At 50.2% G+C, this 14,389-nt stretch overlaps 1 protein-coding gene across 1 annotated transcript in view; it reads left to right on the top strand.

The window, feature by feature from the left end:
* LOC135525598 (pleckstrin homology domain-containing family H member 1-like) overlaps window positions 1-13,457 on the top strand; it is a 77,078-nt gene extending 63,621 nt beyond the window's left edge. Inside the window, exons 31-32 of the mRNA XM_064953317.1 lie at window positions 8,847-8,993; window positions 11,532-13,457. Coding sequence (XP_064809389.1) covers window positions 8,847-8,993; window positions 11,532-11,741 — 357 coding nt within the window. The 3' untranslated portion in view covers window positions 11,742-13,457. The remainder of the gene's footprint in view (window positions 1-8,846; window positions 8,994-11,531) is intronic.
* The last annotated feature ends 932 nt before the right edge of the window (window positions 13,458-14,389 follow it).

Raw genomic sequence — 14,389 nt, 5'->3', positions numbered from 1 at the left:
GATGGAGGTGTGACTAGGCACTAGGGATGGAGGTGTGACCAGGCACTAGAGATGGAGGTGTGACCAGGCACTAGGGATGGAGGTGTGACTAGGCACTAGGGATGGAGGTGTGACTAGGCACTAGGGATGAGGGTGTGACCAGGCACTAGGGATGGAGGTGTGACCAGGCACTAGAAATGGAGGTATGACCAGGCACTAGGGATGGAGGTGTGACCAGGCACTAGGGATGGAGGTGTGACCAGGCACTAGGGATGGAGGTGTGACCAGGCACTAGGGATGGAGGTGTGACCAGGCACTAGGGATGGAGGTGTGACCAGGCACTAGGGATGGAGGTGTGACCAGGCACTAGGGATGGAGGTTTGACCAGGCACTAGGGATGGATGTGTGACCAGGCACTAGGGATGGAGGTGTGACCAGGCACTAGGGATGGAGGTGTGACCATGCACTAAGGATGGAGGTGTGACTATGCACTAGAGATGGGGTGGTGACCAGACACTAGGGATGGAGGTGTGACCAGGCACTAGGGATGGGGTGGTGACCAGACAATAGGGATGGAGGTGTGACCAGACACTAGAGATGGAGGTGTGACTAGGCACTAGAGATGGGGTTGTGACCAGGCACTAAAGATGGAGGTTTGACTAGGCACTAGAGATGGAGGTGTGACCAGGCACCAGAGATGGAGGTTTGACCAGGCACTAAGGATGGAGGTGTGACCAGGCACTAGGGATGGAGGTGTGACCAGGCACTAGGGATGGAGGTGTGACCAGGCACTAGGGATGGAGGTGTGACCAGGCACTAGGGATGGAGGTGTGACTAGGCACTAGAGATGGAGGTGTGACCAGGCACTAGAGATGGAAGTGTGACCAGGCACTAGGGATGGAGGTGTGACCAGGCACTAGGGATGGAGGTGTGGCTAGGCACTAAGGATGGAGGTGTGACCAGGCACTAGGGATGGAGGTGTGACCAGGCACTAGAGATGGAGGTGTGACTAGGCACTAGAGATGGAGGTGTGACTAGGCACTAGGGATGGAGGTGTGACCAGGCACAAGAGATGGAGGTTTGACCAGGCACTAGGGATGGAGGTGTGACTAGGCACCATGGACGGGGTGGTGACCAGACACTAGGGATGGAGGTGTGACCAGGCACTAGAGATGAAGATGTGACCAGGCACTAGAGATGGAGGTGTGACTAGGCACTAGAGATGGAGGTGTGACTAGGCACTAGAGATGGGGTTGTGACCAGGCACTAGAGATGGAGGTTTGACTAGGCACTAGAGATGGAGGTTTGACTAGGCACTAGAGATGGAGGTTTGACTAGGCACTAGAGATGGAGGTGTGACCAGGCACTAGGGATGGAGGTGTGACCAGGCACTAGGGATGGAGGTGTGACTAGGCACTAGAGATGGAGGTGTGACCAGGCACTAGAGATGGAAGTGTGACCAGGCACTAGGGATGGAGGTGTGACCAGGCACTAGGGATGGAGGTGTGACTAGGCACTAAGGATGGAGGTGTGACCAGGCACTAGGGATGGAGGTGTGACCAGGCACTAGAGATGGAGGTGTGACTAGGCACTAGAGATGGAGGTGTGACTAGGCACTAGGGATGGAGGTGTGACCAGGCACAAGAGATGGAGGTTTGACCAGGCACTAGGGATGGAGGTGTGACTAGGCACCATGGACGGGGTGGTGACCAGACACTAGGGATGGAGGTGTGACCAGGCACTAGAGATGAAGATGTGACCAGGCACTAGAGATGGAGGTGTGACTAGCCACTAGAGATGGAGGTGTGACTAGGCACTAGAGATGGGGTTGTGACCAGGCACTAGAGATGGAGGTTTGACTAGGCACTAGAGATGGAGGTTTGACTAGGCACTAGAGATGGAGGTTTGACTAGGCACTAGAGATGGAGGTGTGACCAGGCACTAGGGATGGAGGTGTGACCAGGCACTAGGGATGGAGGTGTGACTAGGCACTAGAGATGGAGGTGTGACCAGGCACTAGAGATGGAAGTGTGACCAGGCACTAGGGATGGAGGTGTGACCAGGCACTAGGGATGGGGTGGTGACCAGACAATAGGGATGGAGGTGTGACCAGACACTAGAGATGGAGGTGTGACTAGGCACTAGAGATGGGGTTGTGACCAGGCACTAAAGATGGAGGTTTGACTAGGCACTAGAGATGGAGGTGTGACCAGGCACCAGAGATGGAGGTTTGACCAGGCACTAAGGATGGAGGTGTGACCAGGCACTAGGGATGGAGGTGTGACCAGGCACTAGGGATGGAGGTGTGACCAGGCACTAGGGATGGAGGTGTGACCAGGCACTAGGGATGGAGGTGTGACTAGGCACTAGAGATGGAGGTGTGACCAGGCACTAGAGATGGAAGTGTGACCAGGCACTAGGGATGGAGGTGTGACCAGGCACTAGGGATGGAGGTGTGACTAGGCACTAAGGATGGAGGTGTGACCAGGCACTAGGGATGGAGGTGTGACCAGGCACTAGAGATGGAGGTGTGACTAGGCACTAGAGATGGAGGTGTGACTAGGCACTAGGGATTTGAGGTGTGACCAGGCACAAGAGATGGAGGTTTGACCAGGCACTAGGGATGGAGGTGTGACTAGGCACCATGGACGGGGTGGTGACCAGACACTAGGGATGGAGGTGTGACCAGGCACTAGAGATGAAGATGTGACCAGGCACTAGAGATGGAGGTGTGACTAGGCACTAGAGATGGGGTTGTGACCAGGCACTAGAGATGGAGGTTTGACTAGGCACTAGAGATGGAGGTGTGACCAAGCACCAGAGATGGAGGTTTGACTAGGCACTAGAGATGGAGGTGTGACTAGGCACTAGGGATGGAGGTGTGACCAGGCACAAGAGATGGAGGTTTGACCAGGCACTAGGGATGGAGGTGTGACTAGGCACCATGGACGGGGTGGTGACCAGACACTAGGGATGGAGGTGTGACCAGGCACTAGAGATGAAGATGTGACCAGGCACTAGAGATGGAGGTGTGACTAGGCACTAGAGATGGGGTTGTGACCAGGCACTAGAGATGGAGGTTTGACTAGGCACTAGAGATGGAGGTGTGACCAAGCACCAGAGATGGAGGTTTGACTAGGCACTAGAGATGGAGGTGTGACCAGGCACTAGGGATGGAGGTGTGACCAGGCACTAGGGATGGAGGTGTGACTAGGCACTAGAGATGGAGGTGTGACCAGGCACTAGAGATGGAAGTGTGACCAGGCACTAGGGATGGAGGTGTGACCAGGCACTAGGGATGGAGGTGTGACTAGGCACTAAGGATGGAGGTGTGACCAGGCACTAGGGATGGAGGTGTGACCAGGCACTAGGGATGGAGGTGTGACCAGGCACTAGGGATGGAGGTGTGACCAGGCACTAGGGATGGAGGTGTGACCAGGCACTAGGGATGGAGGTGTGACTAGGCACTAGGGATGGAGGTGTGACCAGGCACTAGAGATGGAGGTGTGACTAGGCACTAGAGATGGAGGTGTGACTAGGCACTAGGGATGGAGGTGTGACCAGGCACAAGAGATGGAGGTTTGACCAGGCACTAGGGATGGAGGTGTGACTAGGCACCATGGACGGGGTGGTGACCAGACACTAGGGATGGAGGTGTGACCAGGCACTAGAGATGAAGATGTGACCAGGCACTAGAGATGGAGGTGTGACTAGGCACTAGAGATGGGGTTGTGACCAGGCACTAGAGATGGAGGTTTGACTAGGCACTAGAGATGGAGGTGTGACCAAGCACCAGAGATGGAGGTTTGACTAGGCACTAGAGATGGAGGTGTGACCAGGCACTAGGGATGGAGGTGTGACCAGGCACTAGAGATGGGGTTGTGACTAGGCACTAGAGATGGAGGTGTGACCAGGCACTAGAGATGGGGTTGTGACCAGGCACTAGAGATGGGGATGTGACCAGGCATTAGAGATAGGGTTGTGACTAGGCACTAGGGATGGGGTTGTGACCAGGCACTAGAGATGGAGGTATGACCAGGCACTAGAGATGGGGTTGTGACCAGGCACTAGAGATGGGGTTGTGACCAGGCACTAGAGATGGGGTTGTGACTAGGCACTAGAGATGGGGTTGTGACCAGGCACTAGAGATGGTGTTGTGAGCAGGCACTAGAGATGGGGTTGTGACCAGGCACTAGAGATGGGGTTGTGAGCAGGCACTAGAGATGGGGTTGTGACCATACACTAGAGATGGGGTTGTGACTAGGCACTAGAGATGGGGTTGTCACCAGGCACTAGAGATGTGATTGTGAGCAGGCACTATAGATGGGGTTGTGACCAGGCACTAGAGATGGGGTTGTGACCAGGCACTAGAGATGGGGTTGTGACCAGGCACTAGAGATGGTGTTGTGACTAGGCACTAGAGATGGGGTTGTGACCAGGCACTAGAGATGGGGATGTGACCAGGCATTAGAGATAGGGTTGTGACTAGGCACTAGAGATGGGGTTGTGACCAGGCACTAGAGATGGGGTTGTGACCAGGCACTAGAGATGGGGTTGTGACCAGGCACTAGAGATGGGGTTGTGACTAGGCACTAGAGATGGGGTTGTGAGCAGGCACTAGAGATGGGGTTGTCACCAGGCACTAGAGATGGGATTGTGAGCAGGCACTATAGATGGGGTTGTGACCAGGCACTAGAGATGGGGTTGTGACCAGGCACTAGAGATGGGGTTGTGACCAGGCACTAGAGATGGTGTTGTGAGCAGGCACTAGAGATGGGGTTGTGACCATACACTAGAGATGGGGTTGTGAGCAGGCACTAGAGATGGGGTTGTGACCATACACTAGAGATGGGGTTGTGACCAGGCACTAGAGATGGGGTTGTGACCAGGCACTAGAGATGGGGTTGTAACCAGGCCCTAGAGATGGGGTTGTGACCAGGCACTAGAGATGGGGTTGTGAGCAGGCACTAGAGATGGGGTTGTGACTAGGCACTAGAGATGGGGTTGTGAGCAGGCACTAGAGATGGGGTTGTCACCAGGCACTAGAGATGGGATTGTGAGCAGGCACTATAGATGGGGTTGTGACCAGGCACTATAGATGGGGTTGTGACCAGGCACTAGAGATGGGGTTGTGACCAGGCACTAGAGATGGGGTTGTGACCAGGCACTAGAGATGGGGTTGTGACCAGGCACTAGAGATGGGGATGTGACCAGGCATTAGAGATAGGGTTGTGACTAGGCACTAGGGATGGGGTTGTGACCAGGCACTAGAGATGGAGGTATGACCAGGCACTAGAGATGGGGTTGTGACCAGGCACTAGAGATGGGGTTGTGACCAGGCACTAGAGATGGGGTTGTGACTAGGCACTAGAGATGGGGTTGTGACCAGGCACTAGAGATGGTGTTGTGAGCAGGCACTAGAGATGGGGTTGTGACCAGGCACTAGAGATGGGGTTGTGAGCAGGCACTAGAGATGGGGTTGTGACCATACACTAGAGATGGGGTTGTGACCAGGCACTAGAGATGGGGTTGTGACCAGGCACTAGAGATGGGGTTGTAACCAGGCCCTAGAGATGGGGTTGTGACCAGGCACTAGAGATGGGGTTGTGAGCAGGCACTAGAGATGGGGTTGTCACCAGGCACTAGAGATGTGATTGTGAGCAGGCACTATAGATGGGGTTGTGACCAGGCACTAGAGATGGGGTTGTGACCAGGCACTAGAGATGGGGTTGTGACCAGGCACTAGAGATGGTGTTGTGACTAGGCACTAGAGATGGGGTTGTGACCAGGCACTAGAGATGGGGATGTGACCAGGCATTAGAGATAGGGTTGTGACTAGGCACTAGAGATGGGGTTGTGACCAGGCACTAGAGATGGGGTTGTGACCAGGCACTAGAGATGGGGTTGTGACCAGGCACTAGAGATGGTGTTGTGAGCAGGCACTAGAGATGGGGTTGTGAACAGGCACTAGAGATGGGGTTGTGAGCAGGCACTAGAGATGGGGTTGTGACCATGCACTAGAGATGGGGTTGTGACTAGGCACTAGAGATGGGGTTGTGACTAGGCACTAGAGATGGGGTTGTGAGCAGGCACTAGAGATGGGGTTGTGACCAGGCACTAGAGATGGGGTTGTGAGCAGGCACGAGAGATGGGGTTGTGACCAGGCAGTAGAGATGGGGTTGTGACCAGGCACTAGAGATGGGGTTGTGACTAGGCACTAGAGATGGGGTTGTGAGCAGGCACTAGAGATGGGGTTGTGAGCAGGCACTAGAGATGGGGTTGTGAGCAGGCACTAGAGATGGGGTTGTGAGCAGGCACTAGAGATGGGGTTGTGAGCAGGCACTAGAGATGGGGTTGTGACCAGGCACTAGAGATGGGGTTGTGACTAGGCACTAGAGATGGGGTTGTGACCAGGCACTAGAGATGGGGTTGTGACCAGGCACTAGAGATGGGGTTGTGACCAGGCACTAGAGATGGGGTTGTGACCAGGCACTAGAGATGGTGTTGTGAGCAGGCCCTAGAGATGGGGTTGTGACCAGGCACTAGAGATGGGGTTGTGAGCAGGCCCTAGAGATGGTGTTGTGAGCAGGCCCTAGAGATGGGGTTGTGACTAGGCACTAGAGATGGGGTTGTGACCAGGCACTAGAGATGGGGATGTGACCAGGCATTAGAGATAGGGTTGTGACTAGGCACTAGAGATGGGGTTGTGACCAGGCACTAGAGATGGGGTTGTGACCAGGCACTAGAGATGGGGTTGTGACCAGGCACTAGAGATGGTGTTGTGAGCAGGCACTAGAGATGGGGTTGTGAACAGGCACTAGAGATGGGGTTGTGAGCAGGCACTAGAGATGGGGTTGTGACCATGCACTAGAGATGGGGTTGTGACTAGGCACTAGAGATGGGGTTGTGACTAGGCACTAGAGATGGGGTTGTGAGCAGGCACTAGAGATGGGGTTGTGACCAGGCACTAGAGATGGGGTTGTGAGCAGGCACGAGAGATGGGGTTGTGACCAGGCAGTAGAGATGGGGTTGTGACCAGGCACTAGAGATGGGGTTGTGACTAGGCACTAGAGATGGGGTTGTGAGCAGGCACTAGAGATGGGGTTGTGAGCAGGCACTAGAGATGGGGTTGTGAGCAGGCACTAGAGATGGGGTTGTGAGCAGGCACTAGAGATGGGGTTGTGAGCAGGCACTAGAGATGGGGTTGTGACCAGGCACTAGAGATGGGGTTGTGACAAGGCACTAGAGATGGGGTTGTGACCAGGCACTAGAGATGGGGTTGTGACCAGGCACTAGAGATGGGGTTGTGACCAGGCACTAGAGATGGGGTTGTGACCAGGCACTAGAGATGGTGTTGTGAGCAGGCCCTAGAGATGGGGTTGTGACCAGGCACTAGAGATGGGGTTGTGAGCAGGCCCTAGAGATGGTGTTGTGAGCAGGCCCTAGAGATGGGGTTGTGACCAGGCACTAGAGATGGGGTTGTGACCAGGCACTAGAGATGGTGTTGTGAGCAGGCCCTAGAGATTGGGTTGTGACCAGGCACTAGAGATGGGGTTGTAACCAGGCCCTAGAGATGGGGTTGTGACCAGGCACTAGAGATGGGGTTGTGAGCAGGCACTAGAGATGGGGTTGTGACTAGGCACTAGAGATGGGGTTGTGAGCAGGCACTAGAGATGGGGTTGTCACCAAGCACTAGAGATGGGATTGTGAGCAGGCACTAGAGATGGGGTTGTGACCAGGCACTAGAGATGGGGTTGTGACCAGGCACTAGAGATAGGGTTGTGACTAGGCACTAGAGATGGGGTTGTGACTAGGCACTAGAGATGGGGTTGTGACCAGGCACTAGAGATGGGGTTGTGACCAGGCACTAGAGATGGTGTTGTGAGCAGGCACTAGAGATGGGGTTGTGAGCAGGCACTAGAGATGGGGTTGTGACCAGGCACTAGAGATGGGGTTGTGACCAGGCACTAGAGATGGGGTTGTGACTAGGCACTAGAGCTGGGGTTGTGACCAGGCACTAGAGATGGGGTTGTGACCAGGCACTAGAGATGGTGTTGTGAGCAGGCACTAGAGATGGGGTTGTGAGCAGGCACTAGAGATGGGGTTGTGACCAGGCACTAGAGATAGGGTTGTGACTAGGCACTAGAGATGTGGATGTGACCAGGCACTAGAGATAGGGTTGTGACTAGGCACTAGAGATGGGGTTGTGACCAGGCACTAGAGATGGGGTTGTGACCAGGCACTAGAGATGGTGTTGTGAGCAGGCACTAGAGATGGGGTTGTGAGCAGGCACTAGAGATGGGGTTGTGACCAGGCACTAGAGATGGGGTTGTGAGCAGGCACTAGAGATGGGGTTGTGAGCATGCACTAGAGATGGGGTTGTGACCAGGCACTAGAGATGGGGTTGTGACTAGGCACTAGAGATGGGGTTGTGAGCAGGCACTAGAGATGGGGTTGTGAGCAGGCACTAGAGATGGGGTTGTGAGCATGCACTAGAGATGGGGTTGTGACCAGGCACTAGAGATGGGGTTGTGACTAGGCACTAGAGATGGGGTTGTGACTAGGCACTAGAGATGGGGTTGTGAGCATGCGGGTCTGGGCAGAGGGGACGTAGTCCTTGTTTGTGTATGTCTGTAAGTTGTTGTTTGTATGTAAGTTTGTTTTTGGAGTGTAAAAAAAAAGTTTTTAAAATATTATTAAGAAAGGAAGAGACATGATACAGACACTACTGAACAGAACCAAACCAAATGTGAACAGAAATTATCAAAGCCAGCACAGTTTGGTTCAGGTTGGCACGGTAATGTGAAAAGTGTCCTATTCACATACATATTTTAAACTACTGAAATAAATCATCCTTTCCTTTACAGCACCTTCTGGTCACCTACTCCTACCAATCAGTGATCACCTTTGGCGGTTGCCGTGACGACCTGATGGTGGTAGTGAGCCAGACCAAAGAACAGGATGGAGGGAAGGAGAGTGTGGAAAAACTGGTCTTCTCTATGCCCAAACCCAAGGTATAGTCTTCTCTATTCCCAAAACCCAAGGTATAGTCTTCTCTATGTCCAAACCCAAGGTATAGTCTTCTCCATGCCCAAACCCAAGGTATAGTCTTCTCTATGTCCAAACCCAAGGTATAGTCTTCTCTATGCCCAAACCCAAGGTATAGTCTTCTCCATGCCCAAACCCAAGGTATAGTCTTCTCTATGCCCAAACCCAAGGTATAGTCTTCTCTATTCCCAAAACCCAAGGTATAGTCTTCTCTATGTCCAAACCCAAGGTATAGTCTTCTCCATGCCCAAACCCAAGGTATAGTCTTCTCTATGTCCAAACCCAAGGTATAGTCTTCTCTATGCCCAAACCCAAGGTATAGTCTTCTCTATGCCCAAACCCAAGGTATAGTCTTCTCTATGCCCAAACCCAAGGTATAGTCTTCTCTATGCCCAAACCCAAGGTATAGTCTTCTCTATGCCCAAACCCAATGTATAGTCTTCTCTATGCCCAAACCCAAGGTATAGTCTTCTCTATGTCCAAACCCAAGGTATAGTCTTCTCTATGTCCAAACCCAAGGTATAGTCTTCTCTATGCCCAAACCCAAGGTATAGTCTTCTCTATGCCCAAACCCAAGGTATAGTCTTCTCTAATCCCAAACCCAAGGTATAGTCTTCTCTATGGCTAAACCCAAGGTATAGTCTTCTCTATGGCTAAACTCAAGGTAACGTCTCTGTAGTCTTATCTATGGCTAAACCCAAGGTAAAGTATAGTCTTCTCTATGGCTAAACCCAAGGTAAATGTTAGTCTTCTCTATGGCTAAACCCAAGGTAAAGTATAGTCTTCTCTGTGGCTAAACCCAAGGTTAAGTATTGTCTTCTCTGTGGCTTAACCCAAGGTTAAGTATTGTCTTCTCTGTGGCTAAACCCAAGGTTAAGTATTATCTTCTCTGTGGCTAAACCCAAGGTAAAGTATTGTCTTCTCTATGGCTAAACCCAAGGTAAAGTATTGTCTTCTCTATGGCTAAACCCAAGGTAAAGTATTGTCTTCTCTATGGCTAAACCCAAGGTAAAGTATTGTCTTCTCTATGGCTAAACCCAAGGTAAAGTATTGTCTTCTCTATGGCTAAACCCAAGGTAAAGTATTGTCTTCTCTATGGCTAAACCCAAGGTAAAGTATTGTCTTCCCTATGGCTATACCCAAGGTGAAGTATAGTCTTCTCTATAGCTAAACCCAAGGTAAATGTTAGTCTTCTCTATGGCTAAACCCAAGGTAAAGTATAGTCTTCTCTATGGCTAAACCCAAGGTAAATGTTAGTCTTCTCTGTGGCTAAACCCAAGGTAAAGTATAGTCTTCTCTGTGGCTAAACCCAAGGTAAAGTATAGTCTTCTCTATGGCTAAACCCAAGGTAAATGTTAGTCTTCTCTGTGGCTAAACCCAAGGTAAGGTATAGTCTTCTCTGTGGCTAAACCCAAGGTAAAGTATAGTCTTCTCTATAGCTAAACCCAATGTAAGGCCATAGAAATGTTTAAAGTAGGTGGTCTTTACCTCTGGCCAAGTGCAAATGGTCAGTGAAAACTATTAGTGGATAATAATCACCACGGACCACAACAGCTCTGCCAACTTTCAGTCAGCGCTCGGATTAAGTTAAGGTCACACAGTTACTTTGGCTGGATTTTTCCAAAGACTGAAAAGTAAAGGGTGGGTGGTGGTGTTGATGTAGGATTTTACTATACAGATCAGGGAGCCAGGGTGACGAGTTAAGGGTGAGCTCCTGCTATGTGGTTCTGTCCACCTGTCAGTTCAGTGTATCTCTGAGAGTATATAGCAAGGTTAACCTCATTTCAGTTTTTTATTTTTTATACATTTTCAGAAAAATCTAAACCTGTTTTTGCTTTGTCATTATGGGGTATTGTGCGTAGATTGATGAGGGAAAACAACTATTTAATCCATTTCAGAATAAGGCTGTAATGTAACAACATAGGGAAGTAGTCAAGGGGTCTCAGTAGTTTCTGAATGCACTGTGTGTGTATATATATATTTATGAAGGTTACCCTCTTCCTTGGGTTGATGTAGAAAGCAGGTTGATTCTCTATTTTATGTGTTCAGCCTCCGAGGAACCTAAGGGAGGGATTTTTAAAAGCAGATAAGTTACCTGTGCACTGAAATTGACTTTAAAAGATGGTTTTGGCTTGAGCCGCCAGTCGTTAATCTGTGTTGGATTGAATCCCGGCCGAAGCATAGAGTCACATTACTACTGTAGGACGTACTAATAAGGTCCCTCTGTATTCATGTCAGGCAGATCACTATCAAGTCATTTCTATGGTTTTCTCATTGGCTTTAAACTGAACTTCTAAATGTGAGCAAATGGGCCTCCAGCTCCCTAGGAGCTAATGAAATACAATAATATCAAATGGTAAAACAATTTCCCCCTCCCTACTCTGTGTCCTCTCTCATCACCTTCATCCTCCTCTCCTCTTCCCGTCCCCTCCACTCTTCTCTCCCTCTTCTCTTCTCCTTCATCCTCCTCTCCCCCCCACCCCTTCCTCTCTCCCTCCTCCCAGATCTTGGAGTTGACTCTGTTGATGGCCAGCTACATTAACTACTGGACGCCCAGCCTCCCTGGCCCCCCTATAGCCCAGCACAAGTCCCCAGGACCCGTCTCTCCTCTGGGGCCCCGCGGGACCGGGACAGGGGCTGCAAAGATGTGGAACTTAGACAGCAGACACTTCCCCTCCATGACTTACACCACCAAGGGTCCCACACTACTGTGAATATGTCAAACAACAACAACAGCAGCAACAATCAACACTCTTGTTCCAGTTTATCTTCGGGACAAGACGGTTGTGTCCAGTACTCTCCTTAAAGAAGAAAACAGACTAAAACATGGAGAATCTATACCTGGACCTGGTCAAATAATAAATGTTTGTTTTCCATTTCAAAACATTTTTGCAACGGTGTTCCCCACTGGACATGACCCAGGACTGAGAAACTATTACAGGCTGTTGTGGTAAAGAGGACATTACTCCACATATGTTACGTCACTGGCTGTGGCTCTTCTATGTTATCCTCATCCCCTCTAGCCTGAAGTGGATTCTATTCCATATACACAGGACGTTTCATTTCTGAAAGAAAAAAAACATTTACCGTGAAGAAATGGGAGATGCAAGATATAATCATTTGTGGTTCACTTTATATGAAGATGCCGCTCTTCAAATGTTTGAGTTTTAGTCCGTGCTTAATTTAGGAAAAATATGCTATTTGAAGGACTATCTGAAAAACAATTGAGCCTTGAAATAGGACCAATACACACCCTACTTCTTGACCTTGGCTGTCTGGCCGTTATCCACACAGCCTCAACTCTTCCCTGCCACTCGTCTCTTCCAGATACTCTGCATCCCAAATGGTTCCCTTTTCCCTATATAGTGCACTACTTTTGACTAGGGCCCATGAAGAATAGGGTGCCATTTCACATACCCTCTGTCTTTTTTAAAGGGAAAAAAGCTGTTAATCAAGGAAAGACTATGAATTTATTCTGGCTCTTTGGTACCTAATATGGAGCTATGAAGAATGACCTATTCCTTAAACGATGGAGGCTTGAAGTGGAGTTAACCAGTTTCTGAGGGAATCTATTCGACTACAGAGCACTAGTTGTTGCTCACTACCTTCTCCTGACTGGCTTCTGGAGACGCCGTCGCGTTAGAATGACGCTATCTGACGGAAGACACTGCATTAAACGAGTACAAAATACTTAGACTCATACTCTGACATCAAATTGCACAAGCAATTGCACAAAATGTCTGACATATATAGATCACAGCAGGCCAGGGCCTGAGGAGGAACAGCCCACTGGGTTTCCACTACATTTTAACCCCAAAAGATCTATGTGATGACATTGGATTGCCATGGAAAACTAATTGGATTTGGAAAAAGTCACCAACTTTTAAACTAAATCGAATGACATCAATATCACGTTGAATTCACGGTAGTTGACAACTCAACCAAATGTCAATCAAAACTAGACGTTGAACTGATGTCTGTGCCCCGTGGGAGGCAAGGCGCTATGACTTATGGTACTTATGGTACTGATGATGGTAACATTCTGACCAAGCAATGTTTTATAACAATTTGGACCACATACTTATATTGTGAAGTACAGAGTAACAATATTTTTGAAGCTGATAGAGAAGAATAGAGATGGAATACAATGTGTCTGTATGAGGCTTAGTCTGAGATGTAGCAACGCATTTGGTGGCATGTTCCTACTCCTCCACTTACTACCTGCCTTGACAAGCAGGGTTGGGATCAATTCCATTTGGTGGCATGTTCCTACTCCTCCACTTACTACCTGCCTTGACAACCAGGGTTGGGATCAATTCCATTTGGTGGCATGTTCCTACTCCTCCACTTACTACCTGCCTTGACAACCAGGGTTGGGATCAATTCCATTTGGTGGCATGTTCCTACTCCTCCACTTACTACCTGCCTTGACAACCAGGGTTGGGATCAATTCCATTTGGTGGCATGTTCCTACTCCTCCACTTACTACCTGCCTTGACAAGCAGGGTTGGGATCAATTCCATTTGGTGGCATGTTCCTACTCCTCCACTTACTACCTGCCTTGACAACCAGGGTTGGGATCAATTCCATTTGGTGGCATGTTCCTACTCCTCCACTTACTACCTGCCTTGACAAGCAGGGTTGGGATCAATTCCATTTGGTGGCATGTTCCTACTCCTCCACTTACTACCTGCCTTGACAAGCAGGGTTGGGATCAATTCCATTTGGTGGCATGTTCCTACTCCTCCACTTACTACCTGCCTTGACAAGCAGGGTTGGGATCAATTCCATTTGGTGGCATGTTCCTACTCCTCCAATTACTACCTGCCTTGACAAGCAGGGTTGGGATCAATTCCATTTGGTGGCATGTTCCTACTCCTCCACTTACTACCTGCCTTGACAACCAGGTTGGGATCAATTCCATTTGGTGGCATGTTCCTACTCCTCCACCTACTACCTGCCTTGACAACCAGGGTTGGGATCAATTCCATTTGGTGGCATGTTCCTACTCCTCCACTTACTACCTGCCTTGACAACCAGGGTTGGGATCAATTCCATTTGGTGGCATGTTCCTACTCCTCCACTTACTACCTGCCTTGACAAGCAGGGTTGGGATCAATTCCATTTGGTGGCATGTTCCTACTCCTCCACTTACTACTTGCCTTGACAAGCAGGGTTGGGATCAATTCCATTTGGTGGCATGTTCCTACTCCTCCACTTACTACCTGCCTTGACAACCAGGGTTGGGATCAATTCCATTTGGTGGCATGTTCCTACTCCTCCACTTACTACCTGCCTTGACAACCAGGGTTGGGATCAATTCCATTTGGTGGCATGTTCCTACTCCTCCACTTACTACCTG

Source organism: Oncorhynchus masou, chromosome 32, assembly GCF_036934945.1.
Source record: "Oncorhynchus masou masou isolate Uvic2021 chromosome 32, UVic_Omas_1.1, whole genome shotgun sequence".
Classification (NCBI taxonomy): domain Eukaryota; kingdom Metazoa; phylum Chordata; class Actinopteri; order Salmoniformes; family Salmonidae; genus Oncorhynchus; species Oncorhynchus masou.
This window is presented reverse-complemented; position numbering and strand designations above follow the sequence as displayed.